The sequence below is a fragment of the Acanthaster planci genome, linkage group LG07, assembly GCF_054643075.1.
Source record: "Acanthaster planci isolate LZ-2023a linkage group LG07, COTS_SCS, whole genome shotgun sequence".
Lineage (NCBI taxonomy): Eukaryota > Metazoa > Echinodermata > Asteroidea > Valvatida > Acanthasteridae > Acanthaster > Acanthaster planci.
In genome coordinates this window covers 19,047,440-19,074,496 of record NC_141783.1, presented here as the reverse complement: position 1 = coordinate 19,074,496, position 27,057 = coordinate 19,047,440, and the positions used below count along the sequence as shown (strand labels likewise).

At 42.5% G+C, this 27,057-nt stretch overlaps 2 protein-coding genes across 3 annotated transcripts; one reads left to right on the top strand and one right to left on the bottom strand.

The window, feature by feature from the left end:
- The first annotated feature begins 37 nt into the window (after positions 1 to 37).
- Positions 38 to 5,787, top strand: LOC110976177 (large ribosomal subunit protein mL62-like). Its single transcript, XM_022229241.2, has 6 exons — positions 38 to 269; positions 1,328 to 1,370; positions 1,767 to 1,826; positions 2,667 to 2,749; positions 3,249 to 3,418; positions 5,015 to 5,787. The coding sequence occupies exons 1-6, from the start codon at positions 111 to 113 to the stop codon at positions 5,097 to 5,099; spliced, it is 600 nt and encodes a 199-aa protein (XP_022084933.2). The 5' UTR covers positions 38 to 110; the 3' UTR covers positions 5,100 to 5,787.
- LOC110976176 (coiled-coil domain-containing protein 57-like) lies at positions 5,550 to 27,057 on the bottom strand. Of its 2 annotated transcripts, none has more exons than XM_022229239.2 (19): positions 26,811 to 27,057; positions 22,930 to 23,232; positions 21,652 to 21,785; positions 20,930 to 21,140; positions 20,265 to 20,422; positions 19,558 to 19,632; positions 18,729 to 18,929; positions 16,969 to 17,127; positions 16,331 to 16,493; positions 15,486 to 15,623; positions 15,126 to 15,330; positions 14,519 to 14,814; positions 13,270 to 13,470; positions 11,672 to 11,728; positions 10,968 to 11,054; positions 10,056 to 10,301; positions 8,464 to 8,611; positions 7,835 to 8,035; positions 5,550 to 6,744 (listed from the first exon to the last, which is right to left on the bottom strand). In XM_022229239.2, exons 2-19 carry the CDS (start codon positions 23,194 to 23,196, stop codon positions 6,518 to 6,520), a joined length of 3,174 nt encoding a protein of 1,057 aa, XP_022084931.2. In that variant the 5' UTR covers positions 23,197 to 23,232; positions 26,811 to 27,057; the 3' UTR covers positions 5,550 to 6,517. The 2 variants fall into 2 exon arrangements, with proteins under 2 accessions (XP_022084931.2, XP_022084932.2); XM_022229240.2 differs by lacking the exon at positions 26,811 to 27,057 and adding an exon at positions 25,912 to 26,646.

Here is a 27,057-nt window from a genome sequence, read left to right as displayed (position 1 = left end):
TGGCTATTATGCGCTACGTAGTCTTTGCAGCACCGCTACACTCGATCGAGAGCAGTCGACGCGAACTCACTGTGTGCAACTTCTGCAAGGTAGTCGAATTTGGCGTCAGGATGTTGAGACAGATTTCGCAGACGTTTGCGCGAACTCACAGAAGTATTTCCCGTGCCTGCACAGTCAACGGAGAAGGTTATAAAAGTGCCTACAGTTTGGAAAAACTGTACCCCAACAGTAATCCAGACATCACCGCTCCAGTCGAACAAGCGTCAAACGTAAGGGCGGATTCCAATTTTTCGACTTGTGATGACTCTTTTTTTTTTGGTGCACCCAGGCCGATGCCTACTCCACATACTAGTGTTTTTGGAAGGTTGGAGAGAAATAGGGGAAAGAATGTTGCATTCTTACTTCACGTTGAGTATAAAGCCTACCCCCAGCACTTAGGGCATGGTAAGGTCCGTCGTCTGGGATTGTAAATTTGGGGACCCTTTTCCTATAGGTGTAGGCCTAATTATTAGGCTACTAAAACTAGGCCTTTACTAGACACAGTCATGGCAGAAGGGAGAGCTACATTTTAACTTTTGAGTTCACCTTGGGAGATGACTGTGACATCATGCTCAATAACTGCAGAAATGTTTTCAAAAAAGGGCAGGGATTTGAGGGAAATTTTGAGGGAAAACTGTGAGTGTTATAACACGTGCCACGTGGTCAGATGGTAGATTCAAAATTGTATTGTTAGTATATCAGTATTAAGAAAGTCACATTTTCACAGAAGTGACAAGTTGAAATTTCAAAATAATAGGGTCAGCGCAATAAAGAGAGTGTTGCCTTTGTTTTTGGGGGGGACTTACCAGTTTTGTAAGATTAAAATGCCAAATAACTGGGGGGGGGCCCAAGTTTACAATCTCCCTGTCGTCCGTTATGCACTCCATCTGTCCATGGGTGATGGGAGTGCGGAAGACAATGGCCTCCACAGTTCTGGGGGTAGGCTGCTCTGAGAACTCCCTCTGAATCACTACTCCGTGCACACGGTGTAGCACAGTAGTTTCTCGGAGTAGAGGTAGGCCATGGCCTGCAATGCCTAGGCTATGTCTATGAGGAGGGGTAACTGTCGGCACTTAACCATGTTCACCCAGTTTCCATTATGTCCATGGTGCCCCATGTCACTTCACCCGGAACCCAGAAATGCAATTCCTGTAATATAAAGATCGATAGACCACACAAAGATTACCTGTAAATGATCGCACAGATCGAGTGATTATGCCAAGTACAGATTCCCTCAAAGTGCTTGTACTTGTAGTAAACATCCCCTCTACACATTTTTATCCTTCAGACAAAAGAACCAACTGAAGAGTTTGACGGGCATATACCTGTAGGTGAGTGCAGCTGTTGATACTGTACAAAGATTAAAGAATTCACTGCATTTTGAATTCCACATAACTTTTGAGAATTGGCAGGTATGGACATCCAGGAACTTGTAAATTATTAGTTCTTTAAAATTGTTATTAAATATTGCTGGTAATAAAACCAAGGATTTCTCAGACTTTGCTGGTAGGTGTACGCATGTGTAGTGCTGCGTGCGTATCATTTGTACTCCAAATGCATATCCATGGTCATCTTATTAACCCTTGACCTTCAAAGTTGGTCAGGACGTTATTTCTTCGTTGCGCTATGAATTGGGTTGTATGTGTTACATGGGGAGAAGCGAGAAATGACTAGGTGCATTCATACATAATATTAACATAATCTGTGCTTTTGTTTCTGTTAATTAGAAAAACTGACAGTGAAATACAGCTGCAGCAGTGGACCAGGTGGCCAGAATGTAAATAAAGGTGAAACATTACTTTCTCTCATGAAGTTAATGGGTCATGAAGAAATGGTAATTGTCATCATGTCTGCACTTTTCAGTGTGTGGACACTGAGCTCTTCCTCTTCAGAAAATAAACAGCTTAAACATTTATGTGCAGGAAGTTCACGGAATATTCAAACATTTCACTGAATGTCAGGTATTTTTAATGTTTATTTTTGGAATTAATGTACAGAGGTAAAAATGCACTGAAACCATAAATAGAAATAAATGACGGTAATACAATTGCATCCTAAGGTGTCAGAAACGTGAAGGCAGCTGAAGGACAGCCCGAACAGGAAGGCCCAAAAAAATGACCTCTGCTCCCACTTACCAATTGACCTTATTTTCACAACCCCACGCTAACATGTCTAATGATTACATTACCAACTTGAAACCTAAAATGCTCATCTGTCTTCGCAAAACCTCTGCTTTTTCCATGTTCGAATTGCTACAATATAACATTTGCTGGAGATGTTGGTGCTTGTTATCTTTATATTTTCTCCTTTTTTTCAGAACTTTGTTTTCTCCTGTGTTATCATTGAGTTCCTTGCAATCCACATTGCACTTATCGAGGAACTTAGTATCACTAAACATGCAGAATGTTCAAATGTTCAATCCAGCTCAAGTTCAAGTATTGATGTGCATGTGCTGAACTATTATAACTGACGCAGGCCCGGGCAAACCCAGAATCATCTGCTAATTTGTTGACAAATGATTGGAAGATATGGAAATTTCTCTGCTTACATTTCTAATACATTTGTATTTCATGTGAGACTCATTTCTTCTTTATTTTCCATTTTTCTTGCCTCTATCTTTTTTAAAGTTCATACCAAGGCTGATGTCAGGTTTCATGTGGGATCTGCAGATTGGTTGCCTATGCACATTCGACAGAGTATTCTAGAAAAAGTAAGAATCACGCTTTAGTTTCTGTCTTTCTCCCATAAATTACACGAGAAAGATTAAGGGTTAATTGTTCGGAAGCATGGATTGAAGAGAAACCCAGAAAACCCTCTGCATTCAGAGTTAAAGAAAAATCTGCCATCTAAGGAACTAGTAAGGCTGAAAACATGGAAATAAACAACAAAAACTGCAAAGCCAAGTTTGTTATTTTGGAAAATATGTCCAGACATTCAAAATACCACTCCTTCAGCTTGTAGTTGATAAAAATACTTCCAGAGAATTGCTAAATGTTAATTATTTTCCATTTGCTCAACTGAATGAAATCTGTTCTCAGGATCTATTTATTATTCACTAAATCTCCATATCAGAATGACAACCTTTAACCGACTCAGCCAATTGCTATTATACAGATGATAGTATGCTAAGTGACACTGACATGAAACTGAATAGGGTACCTCCTTTTAAATGCTTTAAAAGTGTCGTTACCTTACATCCTTTGCCCCAGAAAAACACCAAAATCAACAAACAAGGAGAATTGATCCTGACCTCGGAAAGGACAAGGTCCCAGATCACTAACTTCTCTGACTGCCTGCAAAAGATCCGAGACATCATTAACGAGGTGCAGCGGAAACCCAAGGAGCCGTCAGAAAAAGACAAAGCTGTGTTAAGGATGAGGTAGGTGCATTGTGATTGCCATTGACTGTTTGAAGTACCAATTACATACATTAATCTCTGGAGGCTGTCCATTCATCTTGATTTAGGTGAAAATGTGCTTTATGTGTAATGTGTTTTGCTTTTTTAAGCACATCAGGATTCCAGGTTGATGTGTACATGTATACAAGAATGATGTTGCTGTATCAGCAGATTAACATGCTTTGGAAAAATATGGTTGATCTTGTCCAAGAAATTATATATAACAGGTTTGCCCTTACCCAACGTATATTAATAAGCACTGTATGCTCAGTGCTTGTCCGAGAGCTTGCGAAAAAAACCTCACAAGCTTACTCGGGTGGGACTCGAACCCACGACCTCCTGCTTACTAGTGCAGATGTCTTAACCACTCGACCACCGAGCTTGCCGGGATCGGCTGGCCGGTCCGAGTCAAATGGAGCAGCGGGTACCGCGAACAATTTTCAAGATGTATTTTTGCGTTGGGGAGATGTTAATTATATATAACAGGTTTGCCCTTACCCAACATATATTAATAAGCACTGTATGCTCAGTGCTTGTCCGAGAGCTTGCGAAAAAAACCTCACAAGCTTACTCGGGTGGGACTCGAACCCACGACCTCCTGCTTACTAGTGCAGATGTCTTAACCACTCGACCACCGAGCTTGCCGGGATCGGCTGGCTGGTCCGAGTCAAATGGAGCAGCGGGTACCGCGAACAATTTTCAAGATGTCTTTTTGCGTTGGGGAGATGTTAATTATATATAACAGGTTTGCCCTTACCCAACGTATATTAATAAGCACTGTATGCTCAGTGCTTGTCCGAGAGCTTGCGAAAAAAACCTCACAAGCTTACTCGGGTGGGACTCGAACCCACGACCTCCTGCTTACTAGTGCAGATGTCTTAACCACTCGATCACCGAGCTTGCCGGGATCGGCTGGCCGGTCCGAGTCAAATGGAGCAGCAGTGTATTATTAATATATGTTGGGTAAGGGCAAACCTGTTATATATAATTAACATCTCCCCAATGCAAAAATACATCTTGAAAATTGTTCGCGGTACCCGCTGCTCCATTTGACTCCATTTTGCGTTGGGGAGATGTTAATACATCTTGAAAATTGTCCAAGAAAGTCCATGTTTGCTGAGTAAACTTTCCTATGCGTGGTCAATTTTGTATCTTCCATTGATTCAAGTCTTATTAAAGGTTCCCCTTCTTAGTTTGCACTGCTCGTTTGTCTGTAGATAAGGATTATTTATAACCCAGTGATTCATAAAAGGGCTGTCTGCCCCAAATTTAAGTGCGCCCTCACCAGCAAGAAAAGTGACAGGGAAGATTTCTAACCGGGCTTTAGTAATGCCTGGCGTACATGCCAAGACCGTACATTCAAAAGAAAAAATTGGTCACATGCTCAGTTCAATGCGTCCCATGTTCAGAGAGTTACCTGTTTGTAAAAATACGCCCTCTTTTGTTCCTGCTCAGAGCAGATTGCAAGGACAGTGCAAACTGTTCAACAGCAATATTTGCTTAGTTCTTGAAGCACATTTTGCTTAGCTTAGATTTCAGGTCAGTCTCATCTAGTTTTCTGTTTTCTTGTCTTGGCAGGGTGGAGAGAATGAACCGAGAGAGATTACGACAGAAGAAAATTCACTCGGCCACAAAGAACAATCGCAAAGTCTTGTTTGAGTAATAGATTAAGAAATGGGACCATGAACCGAGTGTGGACTTGGAAAGTCTCTGGAGCACATTAGATTGGCTGCTTTACCCTGCAGATGGGCTCTTTCTTTGATGACATTTTGCCGGATGTTGCACGCTGCGCCTGCATTTGCAGTGTAAATACTGGTCGACTCCACGGTAGACATCATCACATCGGGGATCTACCTTGTGACAGGCTAGCCAGTCTGATCTGGCAACATTTGAAGGACCTTTCTGATGCCAATAACCAACACCACTATGCTACAAACCTACATGCCGCCCATCAGTATACTAGGGCTCCACTTTTTAGTCCAAAGGATTGTCATACTGAACACAGATGTGGTTGATTTAATAGACATTTGATTAAAATGAATCCAATATTGATTTGTCCAATCGTTTTAAAGACTCAAACACTAATAGGAATGGGAAACGACACTGATGCCTCTGCGTGGATAAATAAGTTATTTATTTACACAAGTGACATATAATACAAAAGGCAGTCTTTAAAAGTTGAAACTACACACTTATAAACAATGGTAGACCTTTTACAAATATTAAAAAGATTTCATCTGACCTTGTTATGGTCTTCGAAAGCTGCTTCAGCCTTCTCTGGAATGCAAACCAATGCCAGTGTAAGCATAAGATTAAATTGGTCAAAGTCTAATCTTTCACGCTGGCATCCACACTGTTTCACTCTGCCTGCTGTTTATTATCAATGACGGTTTAGTTGAACAATGCCAGTGTTTACTGCGCTAAATCTGAGAGCAATTTGTCCTCAAGTTGTTGATGAATGTGATTTTGAAAGGCCACATTTGCTACCTTGTTATTGTGGTGACAACCCAGCCAGCACTCATCTCACTCGACTGGTTCTCATCTCTTGCCTCCCTCTTACAAAGTTTGTAAGGTGTTGGAGGGTACTCAATTCATTACTGTTCAGCCAAGCCTGCTCTGCCAGTGCACGCTATTTCTGAGATCTACATGGTTAACCATCATACATGTATATCGACCATTCTCTGTTCACAAATTTGGTGTGGCTGGTTGTTTTGATATTTGCTTGAGAATTTTATTATTTCCTGAGATTATCTTCTGTTTTTGTACTCACAACTAGCCACAGTTTTGCAATTGTGACATCCAGTCCAATCCCATTCCATGATTAACCCTAACCCTCCTCAATCCTTCACCTGTTGGAGGACTGAGGAGTGTTAGGGTTAAGGCTTTACAATTTTGTATCATCGCTGCATCACACATTTCACTTCACGGATGGTATGTGTGATATTGCAGGCAGAAGCAAGTATGTATGGCAGCACCATCGTAGTCGAGAACTGAGGCGAAATTATTTGCCACAGCTGTGGAGTATTTAAACCGTACTTTCGTGTCAGAGTGATGAGGGATGATTTGCATACCAGATGCCAGTCACTTCGTACCGTTGTCCTTGATATTATAGTTCCTGACCTTCTGACGGGCTTTCTGTGGAGTTCTCTTGGGCTGTGATCTACCCACGGCTCTCGTGATCTTGTTCTTGTCTTGCGTCGGCCTGGCCTGTAAGCTTGTCCCTGTGCCGGCAATGCCAAGATCGCTGTCTGTGTCTCGATGCTGACGCTGGTCGGGAATGCTGGAAACGGGCCCAAATTTATCAGTTCCTGTAAAGAAAATAAACAGCCATGACACTTCACTGAATACAGTACATGCACTTGCTGATGTACATGTGCATGAATCACAATGAAGTGGTGAGGACCACTGATCTCTATACACTGGATAGGCAGCTCTGCTCTGCGAGTTTAAGTGACTGCACAGCCATCTTAGGCTATTCAATGCAATGGCAGTGTCCAAGTCACTGGCTTTAGTACCTTGCATGAATGCACTAAGTGAATGGACTGAAGGTTAGAGGCCATTGTATTGAATATCCTAAGATGGCCACGTGGTCACTTCAATTTACACATGGGCAGTTACTGCTGAGCTGCCTATTCAATGTATAGAGATCAGTGGGAGAGGACAGTGTTACAGCTTAGCCCAAGTGTTGAACTTGAGTTCATTACAAGTCATCCATTCGCAAATCAAGTCACAAGCTCCTCAAATGGTCTTTGACGAATGCACTCCTTTGTTACTGTTTGCCCTATTACTAGTGACTAGTCTCATGAAAGGACTTGTGACTTGACTTAAGCTTGTGGACAAATCTATTGTATCCCGGTACCACTCAAAGTCACACATCAATCTCTAATCAAATTGTAAGACACACACAGGTTCAAGTCACTAGTCCAACACACCCAATGGTGAACACCAACAAAGGAATATGCTCTTTGTCAGAGTTCATGTGATTTGACCCAAGACAGGATGACTCGTGATCAATTTGTGATTGACTTTTGAGAACTCGATGACGTTGTGTACTTTACAATATATTAAGCAGAGGTCTTCCAGCTAAGGAAATTCAAAACAAGCCAAAAAAATCATGAGTTCTCTTTTTCCTTTTGCCTTCCAGGGAAACTGTTCTGTGATCAGACATCAGGCTCTCTGCCTTTTAAACGTTATACATTTTGGATTACTGTAGTCGGTGAGCAGTCTGAAGCCAATTTTGTATGTTGCATTTGTGAAAAACCTCTCGATCTGGACAAGTCATGTCTTAAAACTACAGCATGTTTATCCTCCCCGGGAGCTAAAATCCAAACACTTCTGTCACGGCATGAATGATGCAATGCACTTCATTAGAAATAAAAGTTTGAAACCAGTGCAGACCATAGTATCTGAGAGCCTGTGGGGTGGGGCTCCTCATGAACGTCGGGCTCCGCCCCTCATCGAGGATCTGCCACACATCCTGGAGGGACTCCCCGCCGTAGGATGACATCAATGGCACAGACTCCTTGCTGCTTCCTCCAGGGGAGTCATGGGATTGATTGGAGGGCTGGGCTGGCACAGTTGAACCAGAAGGGTGTGGTTCTGTGGGTATAAATACAGGACAATAAGTAATTATATACGAAAGATCTGGCAACCAGAGTTCAAGTAGTCAGTGGGCTCCGAGCTGGACCAAGAGACGGTGCATCGCTGGTTAATGAACAACTATGAAACACAAGCACTGCAGTCTCATCACTACAAACGAAATGAGCACTCCCAACCAACATGGCATTTCTCAACCGATGAGGGGTGTTCTGCTCGGGGCAGGTACTTGTGGTGACACTGTGCTCATGCATAGGTGGTATATATGCACAGGTGAAATACCTCTTAGACCAGCAAAGTACTGTGGCTTGCCAAAATGCTACCGGTACAAGTGTGATGAGTCCAAGTTGAGGAGCACACCTGTGTAATGGCTTTTCACTGGATTAGTCTACAGGTCATGAAATGGTTTTGCTCAGGCGAGGCCCACATACCTGCTGACCTCCGCTGCGATGGCCCCCTCTGCTGCATCTCTTGCTCCGTCTCCGGTGGTGATTCCGACGAGGAGGAATTAAGCTGAACCTGAATCACCTCTGTGGTCTCTTGATCTCGCTGCATCCCTCGATGGGCATACTGCAACTCCTGCCCCCAAAAAAACCTCAATCACTAGTCTCACAGCAAAAAGCAAACAACTTTCCTGCAAACATACAGAGCATGAAATTAAATCGGACATTGGGCATTTTCTGACCACTTTTTACGGCATTTGTCTGACCAAATGCCGAAGTGCTCAGACAAATTGTCCGAACGATGTACAGACTTGAAATCATAGGTCAAGATATATTCATTCTTTGTGTATAGGAGCACGTGTCAATTAACTGTTGCTTTATGTCCGTGAATCCACAAAGGCACCTGTAGATGAGTGGTTTACTCAGTACTTACATACACTGTACGTGCATGTACACTACAGTGTGGTACAGTAAAGCAGGCAGTTAAGGGTGGAAAAGATTTCTCCTTACAAATAGGCTTCAAGTCAAGTCACCATTGACCAGTATCTCTGTACACATGCGGCAACAGTTTCCATCCCAAAAGGTTGATTGCAGTTGAATTTGGAAACCTTGTTCAATGCTTTTTTTACGCCCTGATTGAGTCGTCCAAACGCTATGGCATTTGCTCTTGGTTGAGTGCGTTCAACCATGGAGGTTTCTACCTTCGTGGTTCCACACTCAAAAACTCATCTGTCCAAAACGTGAGGTCATCAGGGGACCAAAATAATCAGCCAATGGCACTGTAACTTTCATGACCTAATGCTAGTATGAAGTGTATGGGCATTTCTACTGGGTGATTGATGTGCATAATGCAGCCATCTCACACCATACAAAAATCTTGTGTTAGGATTTCAGCAAATAGCAAAAATGAGGCACACTTTGTGCAGCAAGCAGAGCACTGTGCTGATCATTTATATTGTGAACTCAATCTTTAATTTCTTATTATAATATTTTGGAACTGTGACACCATAAAAATTTTCTACTTTACATTGATAATCTAATATTGACACCACACTTGGCTGGGCTAGGACATTTTTTCCTACCAATTTTTCCGTCTAATTTCATGCACTGAACATGATTACCTTTTCTGTACGGAGTATGGAACTGTGACACCATAAAGTTTTTCTACTTTACATTGATAATCTAATATTGACACCACAATTGGCTGGGCTAGGACATTTTTTCCTACGAATTTTTCCGTCTAATTTCATGCACTGAACATAATTACCTTTTCTCTTTGGAGCAGATAAGAGATTTCTCTTACTTTTGTATAGACCAGTGTCCCTTAAAAGAAGACGGATCTGAAAGTGGGGGCATGGGAGCAAAACTGACAACTTAAAAATAGAGTCGAGGCACGGTGCAATCAAATACCACTTTTATTTCATGAATAACTGATGTATTTCAGCTCCATGAGGGAGATTGAAGAGTTTCTTTCTCCGAGGTTTTTTGAACTATGAGAAAGAAGGGACAAGGAGTGACAATCAAGGCGTGTGCACCGATGTCGATGTGACACAAGAAAAGGGTCACATTATGAAAGATACCTGCTTAGTCAGTGCATACTGAAGTTTCTCCAAGTTGCTCAGTTTGCCACTGATGTCGTGAGCTAGCTGCCCTGCCGTGGCTGTCCCCTCCCGGTATCCTGCCGTCCCCGGTCCCTTAGGCCCCTGGACAGGGCCTGTGTACCTCGCCAGCCCCGACCGCAGCTTGTTGCCCAGCTGGATGAGCTGCTGGCGTTCGGTCGCCAGGCGGCTGATGTGGCGGGCCGCGTCCTTCAGCTTTGCCCTCAACTGCAAGTTAAAAAAATCAGTTGCATCCAGGGCCCAATTCCATTGAGCTACTTAAAAGGAGAATGCTGCTTAGCAGATTTGTGTGTTAAAGCAAGTCAGCCGGGAACAATCACAAGATCACAGTGCATGGCATTTTGCCAGTAGCCTATTTTGCTAAGTAGATATATTCTTTGCTTAGAAAACTTCTGTGTTCCCTAGCTCCTTGAAATTGGCCTCAGATGGTTTTCCAATACTGAGCTTTGTCTTTGTCTAAGGCTTCGTCTCCAAAATTGATCCCCAAATGGAGGCCAACAGTGTTCAAGGTAAGTGGAAATGCTTCAATATGTGGCTCTGTTGCATGTCTGAGGATGTTCTGGTGGCACTATATGACTTATCATTGAGCTTACAACTTCAAAATCAGGGAGGTGAAAAATAGACAAATCCGACCATCAGAAACCACTGCCCTCCATTCTACTGAGCTAATATGGCTAGACCAAGGATTCCACATCTTGAACAAGACAGCTACAGCTCTTCCACAAATCTGCAGCTTTTTCATGCAGGCACTGAGCACATTGATGGCTATCAGTCATTTCTCAAGGCCCTTCCTTCGTGGCTGCTCAGGGACACAGTGAGGTAAATCTGTTAGCAACACATGTCATCTGACAATGCTACCTAATCAACACTTACCACCGACTCACTCTCTCCTTGGCTTTTGCCTGCCAGTTGCTTCTTCAGAGAATGTATCTCATCTTGAAGTTGATGCACGAGTGCGGGCTGCCAAAATAATGTTATTCTGATTCTCGTTAAACAGTTGAAAGATTGAAGTCCACACCGTGACATCAATTTGAACTCCTTTTCGCAAAGAGCATGCAGCACTGGCCAAAAACACTTACGTCCTTTTCCGAGAGCCATGCTCTGAAGTCCCTTGATTCTGTCCTCTAAAGCCAAATTGCTTTTAACTTGAGCACACCCTCTTGTGCATTACAATGCAGAGAGCAGCCTTGCATGGCAATGATCATCCGCACTTGCACAGGGCGTTGTGTAAAATGTGCATGTATACCCTACAACCCCATTTCCGTTGCCCAAGAATTACGAAGTGAGTGAAAGGGTAAAATCAATTGCCAAGTGCTTCCCAAGAATCAACTTCCCTGACATGAGCTTCATTTACAGATCACTGAGGAAAATTATTTCAGTCCGTCTGTGTTTAACTGGTTAATATCTCTCGCTCTGATGAAAATCATTCTCTGTTCCTCAACAGTTTGACACACATTGGATCAGCAAATCTTGCCCAATTTCGGTGTCACATGTACTGTATCTTCAGTCGAACTGACTGTCTCAATCTACAACCAGTGATTTGTCTGTAGGGAGGCAGGCAGAGAACCATGCCTTACCTGAGTACCGGTGATGACAGGCTTTTGGGATATTAAATCCATCTTGAGGGCTGAAACCTGAGAACAGAACAGAAGTCACTCATCTGCTCTCGTGATTCTGTTTCAAAGGTTTGTGCTTGGCGATTTTGAACAAAAACTACATGTAGTCAGAAAATTGCACCTGTTAACAATAAACTTGAGAATGGTTTAAAGCGGTTGTAGTCACACAGAGATATAAACATTGGAAAAATATGACTAAAAGGACAGGTGCAACATGTGGACAACTTACAAATAAATACAATACAGGTACATGCACACAAGCCATATAGCTGCAGTGACTGTCCTACATGTAATCTTAGTTCTTGAAACATGTCACGATATTACGATCTATGTATGGTGACATGCATAAAATCATATAAGAGCCGCATCAGGGCATCCATACTCAGCAGTACAACTGAGAAACGCTGTTACTGACAGAAGATGAACACCACTTCCATCTGCTGCCTATTCGTAGGACAGAATGATGCATGAAACAGGCGTTCTTCACTGACCCGTGTGATCGAACTATACATCTAGCCTTGTTGCAGGCTAAGACTACAGTGCCGTGCAGAGCATGCAGGTCGTAGGCACGCCTTCACAGTTTTATAAAGGGCATAAAAGTATGAGAAAAACGAGAAAAAATGCTAGACCACCACAACAATAACCACCGTACGTATGCGTACATGGCATCGATTGTGACTATTTTGCCGTCTAACAAACAAGTCATGGTAAAACTGTCTGTTAACCACTTGGCGCCGGGGTTTCCGGTTCCAGACTCCTTGAATTTATACGCAGAGCCGGACTGCCCGAAATCAGACAAAGGAGCTGGGCCTTTAAAAAGACCATACTCGGAACAAAAGACCCGCTGCTGGGAATTACCATCATTTTTTCAGCTTGCATTAGCGGAGGTAATCAGTCATTGCTTTGAAACAGTATACCACTATTTGCGGCATATCAGCACAGACAAAAATGCTCCAGTACTCCAGCGATGAGCGATACAGTACCAATGCATGCTAATCCAGCCCCATTTGAAAAGACACCAGTGCCATTCAGCAACACACTTGGCCAATTTCGGGAGCAAAGGAAATCACGCAACACCGCACAATCTGGGCTCTCTTTACTGGGCGGCAGGCCTGGCTGCAATACTCAGGCATCAATGGAGGTTCCCCGTCAGATTACAGTAGCCACCAGACAGTTAATCATGTGTGTTTAAACGTCCAGTAAATGAAGTTATGAATTCTTGAAGATTTTGAAAAGGAAAAATCTTGAAAATCGCCTGGGAACTCGTCCCGCATATATTCAAATTCCACCCAGCGGAGAGTGGTTAACAATGTACAGCATATGGTCGAAACCAAACACTTGCCTTATGCAATCATGGCTGATCTCGTGGGAGGTGTGTAGCCACGTGATACTTTGACGCCTTTGAACGGACTCTATATTCCCCATTTGTGCATATTCAGTTGAAAATTCTGTACACACCAGATGCTTCCTACTGTGCCCAAGTGAGCAAGCATGGGATAATTTCAGTATATTCCCCAACACTCCACAACAGTCAAGAACCTACAATCAAGATTTGTCACCTGATTGCCCAATGCCGTAGCCTCCAGGTTTGTCTGCAGCCCTCCCTTGTAGTACTCGTCAGCTTCTCGCCTCGTTTCGGCCAGCTGCAGCTCCAGCTCAGCGACCCTCTTCCTGAGGGAGGCAGTTTCGCTGGCATGCCGCCGAGCAGCAGTGGTCAGCTCGTACTGGAGCTGTTCAATCTCAGTCTGCTTCTCATAGGGCTGTTTCATTAAAAGGTATTGAAAATTTCTGACGTTCAAAGGTACAGTCCCCCATTTTTAGTTTGCCAAAAAGTATTAAAGTGACTAAATTATTGTAGAAAGCATGCGTGGTTATTATACAGTAAAAGGACTAAACTCTCTGTGAAATTATTCTTTCAGGCAAGCAGTCACTTTGAAGAAAACAGCGCAAGAAGGATATTTCCAATAATGCGCCAATAAAAATGCAAGTTGGAAAAATTGCGATCAAAAGCCCGTGCGCAAGCGTTGACATGACATAACTGTAGGTGACATCGCATACTGCATTCAACTTAAAGAGAGAATGCGTCCCAGATACTGAATTCAGGTGCAATTCCACACATGACTCAACAACTTCTGATCTGAAATCAAAATCCTACAATATCGTTTGTCTTGGAATGTAAACTATTTACCAAGCAGAAACGTTATCAGGTTTTTTCTCAGGCACCCTTCTTTAGATATTGAGTGATTTTGATGTCTCAAAGGAACATAACAAAAAAATGAAAAATGATGGACCGTTCCTTTAACAGAACAAACATACATGTAGCATTCCAGGTAATGCCCTTGTTCACCGTAGGGCATAACAGAAACCATTTTGGATGTGACATCAATCTCGGCCAATTGGTGGACTTCCATAAATAACTGCAACAATTTGTCAGAAAGAGCTAAGTCAAGAACCACGCACAGGTTCAGTGTGGGTGACAATATTTCGATAATCTTTTCTACTTGCTCAAAACATTTTGAACATCTTTACATAGAGGCGTCACATACTTGGCCCCAGATTTTACAAAACACTCCAAAGCTTTGTCCACAACAGCAGCAACAATCCTAATGCTCTAAACCTTTTCAGAGGGCATCTTGCTGGATCCTCCAAAATCAAGCCAGAGCCAAGCCAATCCTCCTCAATCCTGCCAAATTCAGTGGTCTCCGAGTAGATTTTGAGCAATTACGATGGGGGAATAGTAAGTGTGGGATTGAAGTCACAAATTGGTGAACTTTGTACAAACTAAAAGACAAACAAACAGAACCTCACCTGCTTCTGAAGCTGGTTCATGTTGCTCTCCAGGTGAGTGATCCGCGCCTGCTGCCTCTTCACTTGGGCCGACAGGGTGACCTTCTCTGAGCGCAGTGCACCGATGGTGTCATTGAGGGTTTGGACGTGACTCCTGATGTACGAGTTATCCATGGCGACATCGCTCTTCTGATCTACAATGTGCCTGTTTGTCTCATTCCCTCGGCTTGCTTCCGGTTGGGCTTCATATTTCTCTTCCAGTTCCCTCAGTTTCAGCTTCAGGTCTCGGCTTTCCTTCTCCAAAATCTTCACGTAATCTTTAGCGAGAAAAAATTCAAATCAGTCAGAGACATGGTCTACATCATAACTTATTCACCTAAAGTAATTCCGATTGTGAAACTTAAGGGAAAAAGTATGTGATTTAAAAGAATGAGCCATCGGTTGGATCTTGACTAAAAGAAACATTTTCAGATCATCCAAACAAAATGGAATTTGGCATTATTAAAAACATGCTTCACACTGAAACCGTTTGAAGCACTATTAAAATTGTACTTCTGTAAAATCAAGCAGACAACACAATCACAAGGAAAACCAACAGGAAAAAAATGGATTTCACTCTTTGCAAGACCTTCGGTGATTGGTGGATTGTTCTTCCCACCATCCCCTGCTGCAATGGAATCTGGACTCTGATTGGCTGCTGGCTGGGTCTCCCCAAGCCGCTCCATGTCTTCTCTCATCTCATGGATGACGGCCCGTAGCATGTCGTTCTGCTCCTGTAGTGTTCTGAGCTGTTCGGATGCAAAGTCCGACCGATCATCTAAATCCTCTTTATTCTGCAAGAAGCCAAAAACATTTACAATAAACAGAAGCCACAATTATATAAATGAAATTGTACACGGGAAGGTTCAATCCATTCTCCTTTGGCAGTAAGGACGAATCATCATGCAGTTGCTATACTTTTTCAATCCCTCGTCCCCTTTCAATTCACCGGTAATAAGTCCCTGTTAATCTGTAGCTTGTGTTTCCGGAGAGTTGCAAAGGCGTGGTCTCTGTCGGCTGTGAGGACCCGGATGTAATCTTCCCTCTGAGAGATCTCCCGATCCTTCTCCTTCACTGTGGCCAGGGCCTGCAGTGAGAGGGAGCGAGAGAAATCAAAGTGTCTTTGTCGACCTTGAGATCACCAGGCACTCTTGGTGTCATTGCTATCATGAAATAGTGTCATGCTCCATTACAGTTAACTCTTAGAAATATGTGTAAATGGCACATTGCTCCTGTCTTCATCCAACCCGAGCGGGACCAAGAGAGGGCGCAATTTCCATGCAACAGAGGCTCCTTAGGTGGGATCTGCATTTTGCTGGTTCACGAATGACTATGAAATGGATGCGTTGCAGTTGCATTACTACCAACAAAACTAATTTTCCCCACCAACATGGCTCTTTTTCAACCAATGAGGGGGTGCTTCTGCTCAAGGAGGATATGAGGGAAGGGGTGGGCTACACCACCTGGCTTGCTACCTCGGGGTGGGGATTGTGGTGGAGCTGGACAGAAGTGGGATGGGTCGGGCAGCACGGATGGCCAGTCTGTTAAAGCACTCGTCTCCCACCACTGTGGTTTCAGGTTTGATTCCTGGTCCACGTTATATGCGAGAGTTGTTTGTTGCTTCTTTTCTGTGTCATGAGAGTTTTTTCTCCAAGTTCTAAAGTTTTCCTCCCTCGGCAAAGTGTCTTTGGCTTGATCAAGTCGTAGGTTACTGTCTCTGTAGCGTACAACACATTTGACCACAACTGTAGGATATCTGCATTTCCTAAATGAATAACATTTTCAATTCTCTACCTCATCTCTTGCTGTGGTCAATCTCTGGATCAGCTCCTCCGACTTGCTGTACTGTTGTCTCTCAAGTTCCTCACATCGTCTTTGCCAGTCCAGCTCAGCCTGGGTCCGGGACCTCTCCAAGTTGGCTTCCCTCTCAGCAGCTAAGGACAGCTGCTTCTTGTATCTGAGATACCAAGAAACCAACGACCTCAAGCTAAAAGGTATCGGTGCTTTTCACCAAAATTCTTTCGGTATCCAGCACCATCCAGCACAATATTAAAGACTGACTTTCTGCACTCAAAACGAGACATCAAGGTGTGGTAAAAATAGTACTGCACGGTCACTAGTTGAAAAGTCAATGAATGTCCGAATTTTTAAATGAAAAGCAGATGGATGTGGGAACAAACACACGAGAACAAGCCCCTTTTCGATTAAATACCAACCCGCTTAAAAAATGAAATAAACACAAATTGACCTTACAAAAACAGACTTTGGTTTGGCACCAGATTGTTTTTCGTAAAATTTTTGACATACAATGATATCGATTCTGTGTCTTTTGTAGGTTAACCTGACACACAATGTGTTTGGCCAAAAGGCTGGTAGAAGCTTGATAAGAAGTACCAAAGGAGTGCTACATCACTGCACCATGGAGCATTCACCTTTCTGCATCTTGCTTCCTCTGCTCCAGTTCTGCTGAGAGTTTGCCTTGAGTCTCTCTCAGTCCGGTGATGACCAGGTCCTTGTTGACTGTATCTCTGGACGCATTGGCCAACTGGGTGTCTGAATGACTCCTGACATCTTGGACCTCACGCTGCAGCCTGACGAGAAAGTTCAAATCAAAATAACAAATTGGACGTTTTCTGTTCATTTTTCAGAATGGTTTAAAATTCAACTCCACTAAAAGAAAATGCTTCGAGGCATACATTTAAAGTGGGGTAAAAATTTGTTTAACCATATGCTGCTGGGTTTAATTTGAAGTTGCGTGACATATTCCGGAGCATTTTCAAGATTTTCCATTTTCAAAATTCATAAATTCATTTACTGGACATTTACAAAATGACTGTCTGGTGGCTACTCTAATCTGACAGACACATCTATTGATGCCGGAGTATTTCAGCCAGGCCGGCCACCTTGTAAAGAGAGCCCAGATTGTGCAGTGTTACATAATTTTCTTTTGTTCCCGAAACTGGTCCAGTGCACTACTGGCATCTTTTCAAATGCAGACCAGATTAGTGTGGAGCGCCATTGTATCACTCATCCCTCGAGTGCTTTTGTCCCCGGTGGTAATCCTCTTGCACTGAATGCCACAAGCAGTGGTATAATCATTCAAAACAATGACGGATTTCCTCCGCTAATGATAAATGAAAAAATGTTGCCAATTCAAAGCAGCCCTGTCTTTTGTTCTGAGTAAGGTCTTTTATTACAAGGCCAAATTCTTTTTGTCCGATTTCAGGTACCCTGGCTTTACGTATAAAGCCAACGTCTCCGGTTCCGGGCACCTTGCCATGAAGTGGTTTAAGGAGTAGTAACTCTGCCTGGTGACATTAGAGGTTTAATGGTGATTCAAACATCAACCTCACACTAATGTAGCTTCAGGTTCGACTCCTGGCCCTAGCTATGAGTGAGAAATATTGTTTGTTGGCTCTCTCCTGCACCACAAGGCTTTTTCTACAAGTTTTCAAATATTTCTCCTCTGCAAACAGCAACACTTTTGATCACTGGCCGCACTCGGTGGTCAGGTATAGACACCTGCCTGAGGAGCCTTGCACGTCTTCAGCCTAGTGAGCCTCATCACGGCTATCCCCTATATTGCTATTTATACAACAACTCAGCCAATCAATGCCCATCCCCTGATTGGTAGGTTATCAATCACATGACATAAACAATTTAATACACCCCATTATTGTTCTGCACGTGCACACAGTATAAACAGCCACCATTCTTCACACTTTAATAAACAAAGAACGTTTCTACTTCCCACATACACATAAACACTCAGTTCCTTCTTCAGGGAGATGAGGATTCATACAGGTATCAGGTTTTAGAAAGAACAAATAATGACTGTTGGTATTCATGCGAAGGAAAGAATAGTTTCACTCTGCAATAGATTGAATTTGCTATGCCACAGGGCAAAAAAGAGATGGAATAGAATATGCCATCTGTCATCTCATGAAATTATTCATATATAGAATATTAACTCATAGAATATGCCATCTGTCATCTCATGAAATTATTCGTATATAGATTATTAACTCATATTCATATATATAGAATGTGCCATCTGTCATCTCATGAAATTATTCATATATAGAATATTAATTCATATTCATTACACAATAGAATATGCCATCCGACATGTCATGAAATTATTCTTGCCACTGCACTGTAAACATCAATTATTTAATAACCATCTCCTCACTTGTCAACTAAGAGATCTTTCTCCTTGATGGCATCTTGGTAAGACCATTCCTCTCTCCTCCTCTCTGCCTCCGATGCCTCTATCTTGGCATTTAACTCTCGGATCTTATCCCGGAGCTGACGTTCAGCTTCATTGTGACTGTCCTTCAGTTTCAAGACAGTTGCTTGTTTCTCCCTATTGTACTTGTCCAGCTCTGCATGTCTGGTAAATATATAAAACATCGCAGACAATGTCTTCATGTTTAGAACAATGTTTGACCTGTCCATTCACTGATGACTACACAAGAAATGTCTATGCCTACATGTGGAATGCTATTAGTTTGGTATTTGCCTTGCTGTATGTCATTTTTCAAAGGGGGTGAAATTTTTATGTTTAGAATCAACACTGCTTTGAGGGTGGAAGTCCAAAATTTTAGATTTACAAATGATAAGGAAAGAAATGTTGCGTTACTAAATAATTTTTAATTTGAAACATTCCCCTACAACTTCCCCTACCATATGTAAAATATTACTTCACTTATGAAAAACTGTAAAGGATCTTCCCTGCTTCAAAAAAATCCACAAGAACACGGCAACTGCAGACACGGGCTTAATATTAGAAGTCAATGAGGTAAATCACCACCTGAAATCTGGTCTCAAGAAAAAGAGGATGACAATATTGAAGAGCACAGGAATGCCTTGCCAGTATCAAACTGCACATCTTGTGATGTGATGTGATGTGATGTGATGGGGGGGCTGACTTGTGATCGCTGTTTGCACACATGAGGACTTAACAACAATATTGGCTAACAGACGGTGTTCATACAACACTGGGAGTGACTTTGACATACTTTCTGTTGAAATCCTCCATGGCTCTGTTCACAGACTGTTCCATCATCTCCTTCTGGCTCTCTAACTCTGCAATTCTGTGAGAAAAAAAGAGGGCAGTGCGGAAGAAAGCCAAAGTCAAAGCAGTAAGAAATTGAGTGCTCCAATAAAAAAATGACTTGAGAACGAAAACATTACAAGTGTGCATGAGCCAACCGCCCATAGATTGAGTGTGGACTCACAAAGAAAATGAGGTCCACATACATGTAATTCGTGGACCAATCAAGGTCCACACAAGGTTATACCCCTTTTAGAAAAATTTTTAGAGACATTCTGGGGTCAGTGTTTTGGTAGCAAAAGGAAGAGAAACAGTCAAGGAAATCATAAACAAAGACAAGGTTAAAAGTGTTCCCAGGGCATGAAAAAGTTTAGAATTTCCGTCGCGTTTTTTTGACTAGGGGCAAAGAAAAGACTAGATGCACAACACAAGTATGTCTCCACCTGTACATGTATGTGTACATGGTCGTCCCCACCAAGAGGAAAGCGAACACAAACGTGAATTTCTGATATCAGTCAAATAGTCGTGCTGCAAACTCGCAAAAGTTGTACACATTTCAACTCAAGCAAAATTTTGCTGAAAAACTTTCGTGACATCAAACTGGTTCACATTTGCCTAAGGTACAAACTGGCCTTTAGAGGGTCACTAGCTGTTCACTACACCCTGAGGTACCTGGCATCCTTCAGGCTGACCTGGTCATGCAGCTCCCACTCTCTCTGCTTCAGCTGCTTCTGAAGCTCATGGACGGCAGAGTCAGCATCGCCGAGTTGAGATGAAGCCCTCTCGTTGGCTGTCCGGACCAGCTCTAACTCCTTGCTCAGTAGTTTCACCTGTGCATGACAGTATATGAATCAAGCATGGATAAAGGGTGGATAATTGGTTTGGGCTCTCTGTGGTGTTGGAACTTGACGGGCTAGTTCCCGAGGCAAAGTTAAGGGAACTAGTTTATGAACTTTCAATATCAAGGAGAGCTAATATCGATTATCCACCTAAAATGAGCCATGTTATATTTGTTTCACCACACTTCAGATATAATTATTTACCATTACTGCAGTCACACACATAGGGGGGATGTAATTATACAGTTAGATATGACATCAGTCTGATTATCAGCCTGATACTGAATTAATCCTGCTTTGTCTGTAAATCTCACATGCAGACCTCACAGTTTATGTCAGTGTAAAAAATAGTAAGTAGTCAATTTTTGTACATTCCAAAATCATAAACCCAATTACATGTAGTTTTGGGAATCAGGAGCATATACATTTTACACGTAGGATGGTCACGGCTAATATACAGTGGATTATGAATTGCTTCTAGTGAGCACCAGGTTCCACCTTCATCTCATGGGCCAGCACAGTGGCATTCATGTCGTCCAGCTGCGCCCGGTACTCATTCTCCCGCCGGCGCATCGCCTCGTCGAATCCTGCTGACAGCTCCTGCCGCTGGATGTCCAGCTCCTCCTCGACCTCGCGCAGCTGTCGCTGGAGGTTGCGCTTGAGGTTGCTAAGGTTACCGCGCTCGGCCTCAAGCTCTGCATCCTTGACTCTGGGTGTGAGAGGAGATGAAAGCCCCCACCAGTTCTTAAGGACATTCAAACTGTTTCTCACCGATTATGAATATCAAAATGTGCATCTTCAGATAAATGACGCAAAGCCCATGACCTTTCTCTGACGGTAATAAAGATGTAGATAAAAGATTACACACACTTGGCATGTAAGTGTTTCATGACATGTAAGATTTTACCAATTTGTAGATACTATTTCTTTTCTGTAGCTGATCAGTTAAAACATCTCTACTTAAACATTTCATTTACAGGTTAATCAGGAAAAAAGTGGAGGAAATGGCTGATCAGTTACAGAAAACCAGTGGCTGGCAAGAAACAGCTAGTCTTAAAAATCTATACGAATTAGGCTGAAATTTAATGATTTTGTGTGAGTGCCATCTATGGGTGGTATTTTGTGCCCAATAAATGTTCAGAAATCAACATAACAGTCCAGGCAGCGGCCCACAACTGGGCAAGAAAGACTCGGTGCTTTGCTGCTCGTCTTCAACTCACAGCTTGTACTTCTCCACCTCCTGCTGTCTGTCTTGTATCCTCTTCTGGTAATGCCTTTGCAGGTCGTCTTTAGCTTGTGCCTCCCGCCCAGCCGTCTTCCGCAGTTCGTCAATGCAGATTTTCAGCTCACTCACCTTTGAAGGAATGATAACACCGACAGTCAATACAAATGCACCAATTACAGTGGCACATCTAGCATGCGTGGGGTGCCTCTCATTTACAAAAGGGGGTGCTAAATATGAAGGTGAACTCAAGCATAGTGTTTCTCTTTTTTTAGTGAGAATTTCCGTGTATAAATGATTTACACTTATTACACTAATCAGTTGAGGGAAAAAAAATACACAAAAAGGAAAAAACCTTACGTAAAAATAAAATTAAACGGGGGGGTGCAAGGTGGGTGCGCAGGCCCCCTTGGATCTGCTGCTGAATGAATCATTCCAAAATTGAAAGTTCTGTAAAGATTACATCGACCATCCACACAGTTTCTCACGACGAGTTGCAAAACTGCTGTCTTTTTCAGCTTTGGGATAAACCCTCATGGCACTCGTAACTCTGATAGTTGCAAAAAAAATGCAGATGTGGCCTCCAGACTTGACAAGTACACGTACCATGTCCCTTAAAAATCTATCAGTTGTCATCGTTAGCTCATCTCAATTTCGACAAAATGGGAACCAGCACGTAGGACCTTTCCCGTGGCATTACTGTCAGCAGTTTGTGTGTTGAATGACATGTTTGACTGCATGTGAATTATGAAATCACTGGCTCACTTGGTTATAAATTATGGTTTCTTAATGGGAGGGGAATAGTGAATTTGTGATGTAAATGTACCACCGCATGTAAACGAGAAAGCAGTGATTGAGATCCAGCTTCAACATTCTTTTGAAACATTCTGCATTATCTAGCAGTTTTAGAGCTAAAATGGGAGGGGGGGCCTCAAGATTCCCCCTAAAAAACCTTGCTGTCCTGTGCTCGATCTCCTCACGACAAGTTTATTTGGGGAATTTAAGGGCAATACTTTGCCCACAAGGACAGCAATACAAAGCTGATGGTTTTTCTCAGCAAATGGTCATAAATCAAGAGCTGTCTTCCATGTTAGTGAGTCAAAGTGTATTAAAATAATTCGGGCCTGAAATGCAAGCAATATGGTGGCGAGGCTACTTTTATGGCCTGTGGGGTAGATCTAAAAAACAAGTTGAGAGATACACATGTGGACCTGTAATAATGCTCGATGGAACAACGGTTAACACCGGGTTTGATGAAAAGGACAAAGACAGGCACCTCAGCATTCTTGGCTTGGTACGCGGCCTTCAGTTCTGAAAAGACAGTATCGTAGCGCTCCAGCTCCTGGTCTCGCTCCGCCAGTAGCCGCAGGTTGTACTTGAAGTCGTCCTTTAGCATCTGGAACCGCGCTTGGCTGTCCGCCAGCTTTTGGTCCTTCTCCCTCACTGCCTCCTCCAAGGCCTGGACCCGCAGCTCCTGGACCTCCCGCCACTCACGCTCCTTCTGCACGGCGAGGTCTCGCAATGAGGTGTCAGGGTCCGCCATGTGGTCGGGAAAGGTAAGCTTTAGCTTCCGGTATGTCTAAAATGCCAAGGTACACTTGTTTAAATATTATAATTAGCCCATGCACATGTCCTACACACGCATGATATTCACTGATATTTGCACGTAACTACATTAAGCAGCATCTTACAGTACAGATGTATGAAGCATGACTACAGCTTTGAACACAGACTGTACGATACATGCACATGTACATGAGAATAGGCAGGGGATGTTGGACCATGATGACTCATGATGATGGGCTTGGTGAATGTTTGCAGGCTGGAAACTAAACAAATATGTGATGTGAGGGTTTCAAGACTTCCAAATTGTTTACAGTAAATTTTCTTCTGGTTCTTTGTTTACATCAATTGTCACTGTGAGTACATCAATTGTCACTGTGAGTACATCAATTGTCACTGTGAGTACGTCAATTGTCACTGTGAGTCAATCAATTGTCACTGTGAGTACATCAGTTGTCACTGTATGTCAGTTGTCACTGTGAGCACATCAATTTTCACTGTGAGTACATCAATTGTCACTGTATGTCAGTTGTTACTGTGAGCACATCAATTGCCACTGTGAGTACATCAATTGTCACTGTGAGTACATCAAATGTCACTGTGAGTACATGTACATCAATTGTCACTGTGAGTACATCAAGTGTCACTGTGAGTACATCAATTGTCACTGTGAGTACATCAATTGTCACTGTGAGTACATCAATTGTCACTGTGAGTACATCAGTTGTCACTGTGAGTATGTCAGTTGTCACTGTGAGTACATCAATTGTCACTGTGAGTACATCAATTGTCACTGTGAGGCTGTGTTCAAAAGATGGCATTCAGATCTGCTGTGATTTCAGACTTCTTTCCTTGAAAAAAAATTCTTCAGAGCAATGGATCACTGGCGCATCATGACGACGTCCCCAGGTATCCAGGTATATTAGCATACAGTTTGAATCGCTTGGCCGCCAAGAGCGTGTCCGACCTTAATGGATAATTTCCTTTTCCTTCCCATACATGTACATGTACACATGTATGTTAAAGTATACCTTACCATCATCATTGATCTCCAATTCCTGATGAATCCTAAGAGAGCCCTATTAGACAGTTTCAAGACCATTTGGAGAAAATTTTGAGGATATTGATTCAGGGTACGACAACGTACAAGCTATTTTGAGAGAGATCAATTAATGGACAGTAAAGCCTATGAACAGTACCTGGGCTCTAGTATTGCCCGACTGTCAAAATGTTAAAAAAAAAGGCAATTTGTAGAGTCCAAGTTTATGAAGACTCAGACTACAGGTAACTGTATGTAGGGTAGCGTAGGCCCATAAATGGGACTGCAGCACTGGAATTGCCTCAATACTCAATATATTGATACATGAAGCAGTACATGTATACTTGGGCCCCCTTGTAGGGCTGAGTCAATTCGAATAATTCACTATTTGAATAATCAACCTTTTATTTGATCGAATATCCAAATATTCGGTCGTACCGACCGGCATATTGTTGATGAACAAACATTATACAAAATCGGTTGCAATAATGCACAAAATTGTACATTATGACCCCTATTATAGCCACGATTTAGCAAGATTAAAGAGACGAACAATACTTTGTGCCCTGCTGAAAGTTTCTATTCCTTTTAAATTTTATAATCAATATTTTACTTTTTGAATCTTAAGATTTCTGTCACTTTCTCATTTGAATCTGATTGAACATGTTTAAAAAAGGCTCCAAAGTTAACTTTTTCTCATTTAAAACAAACAAAATTTTCCCTTTCTTTTCATGAATTTTGCATTTGAATATTCAAAGTTGGAAAATAATATTTGAATATTCGTTGTCTAAACCTGTTTTCAAATTAAGCATACCTGTAAATTTCCACCCTTACTTCCTTCCTGTGATGAAATCACAGTTTTGCTCATGAATATGGAAATACTTTAGCATAAAAATGAAAAGGGCAGTTAAATACCCTTTGAAATGAGAGAAACAAGAGTTGAAAATAAGGTTACATGTAACTGAAAATACAAAGGTGCATTTGAACATTTGTCTTTATACTACCTGATCGAAGCTCCCCTTTAAAATGAAAACAAACAATACCACAGTTGACATTTGGGAGAGCTGGTGCCAGGGTGATGTGGTTCGGGGTGGTGTGGAAATTAAACAAAATGACTACATGTACAAAGCCCCGCACATCAACATGTACAACGCAGTCTGTGTAACATGCAAGTTGGGCAAAATTTGTTCGGAATGAGGAAAATGCCAACTGAACTTACTGAAGGCAAAATTTTTTCTCCAAAAAAGGTGAATTTTTTGCAAATAGCAACCTGGGGATAATTAGCAGCCCAAGTCACTGTAATTCGGCCTAAGTGCATGTCATGGTGTAAGTAGTGAACATACTCCTGACATGCCGGGTGTAATTTCAGCTCGTAAAATCCAGCAGATGTCTGATAATCCCCGGACATCTCAGATAAACTGGATCGAAAGAAATCACTATCAGTCGGGACAGAGCCCAGTATATGACGAAGGATATACACAATGTACAGTGTGCACATATCGGTACATTGTACATCAGGCCCTGTTCACAGGCACGACGGGTCTAGGGCTTAGGGTCATACTAATTACAATCAACACCCAACGGACTGTCAACACACCGTCAACCTCCAACCACACCTCCAAAACACGTTAAAAAACAAAAGAATTGGTACTTGACCTTAAAGTGTTTGCTGTTTAGCTAAATCTCAAATGGTTAGAGTCTGGGAAAATTGCAGTTTTAATTTTGCCGACATCGCCCTCCACGAACCAGCTCAGGAATCAGCGGCCATGTTGCCTCTGGGGCAGTTGGGCCGTACCATTACACCAGAGGGGTGGCAGCAGAGGGCAGTCTTTCCACATCACGGATCCTATCGTCAAATGAAGAATAGTCTCCCATGTACATGGCCACGCCCTTTCCCCAAAAGCACTTTGCTTTATTTCTTTAGAATAACTTTGATGCCTGTGTTTGAAAAAAAATCAGTTCTTCTTGCAAAATGCAGCTTTTATATTGATTTTACACTTAAAAAAGTACTTTAATTTAGGCCTACAGCCATCTTGATTAAACTTCTGGGCTATGAATGTGACTTCAATAGCCCTTACCCCACGGATAAAAAAATCAATACATTTCACGCCTGCACCTAACATGCCAGGCTATATCATAAATGGTACAGTCCAACCCCTGAGAGAATTAAGCAGATGGCAGCGAACAACTACGCTGCTAGAGATAAATTTTTTTCATGTGAAAAAATTCTAGGCCTACACACGACACGTGTATTCTGAAAATTGATTTGTGACAGGGAACTAAGCATATGATGTAGGCCTACTACTACTAGGCATAATGTAGTATGCCACCCGGCTACTGCCAAGTGCCTGCTTACTATACCCAGCAAGAAATGAGACCGAGGGGTACCCCCCCCACATGTTCAATCCCTATACACATTCCAAACTATTGTTACTTAACACATCCCCCAAGATGTCTGAAGGGAATTCCCCAGATTCCTGCGAGACAATGACCAACACAAAGCAGGGGGGGGGTTCTCACCGCCTCATACCTTGCTGCATGCATATGCTGCTTACCGTTGCTAACTACCACTGACTGCAGCGTACCACAAAAGTGAAGTGGCATCCACAAAGAAGGGCATCAATGCACAAAGAAAGTCTTGACATCTGTGTTCACGCGGGCTTAACCTCATTAGTATTACTGAATCGGGTTAAAGGCATGAGAATTGAACATCAGAAAGATGCCAGTCACTTTCAACTCCGTCGATCATTGTGTCGATCCAGCTTTGAAGTTCACGCGATAGTCTCGATTTTGATAAAGCGC

What these genes read in the sequence shown, in the direction of transcription:
- LOC110976177 (XM_022229241.2), top strand. Translation starts at nt 111, where the DNA reads ATGTTGAGACAGATTTCGCAGACGTTTGCGCGAACTCACAGAAGTATT. An exon ending in CAGTCGAACAAGCGTCAAAC is followed by an intron (nt 270 to 1,327) that starts GTAAGGGCGGAT and finishes TTTATCCTTCAG; the next exon opens with ACAAAAGAACCAACTGAAGA. An exon ending in TGGCCAGAATGTAAATAAAG is followed by an intron (nt 1,827 to 2,666) that starts GTGAAACATTAC and finishes TCTTTTTTAAAG; the next exon opens with TTCATACCAAGGCTGATGTC.
- LOC110976176 (XM_022229239.2), bottom strand. Translation starts at nt 23,196, where the DNA reads ATGGCGGACCCTGACACCTCATTGCGAGACCTCGCCGTGCAGAAGGAG. An exon ending in AAAGATCTCTTAGTTGACAA is followed by an intron (nt 17,128 to 18,728) that starts GTGAGGAGATGG and finishes CTTTCTCGTCAG; the next exon opens with GCTGCAGCGTGAGGTCCAAG. An exon ending in AGGAAGCAAGATGCAGAAAG is followed by an intron (nt 16,494 to 16,968) that starts GTGAATGCTCCA and finishes TTGGTATCTCAG; the next exon opens with ATACAAGAAGCAGCTGTCCT.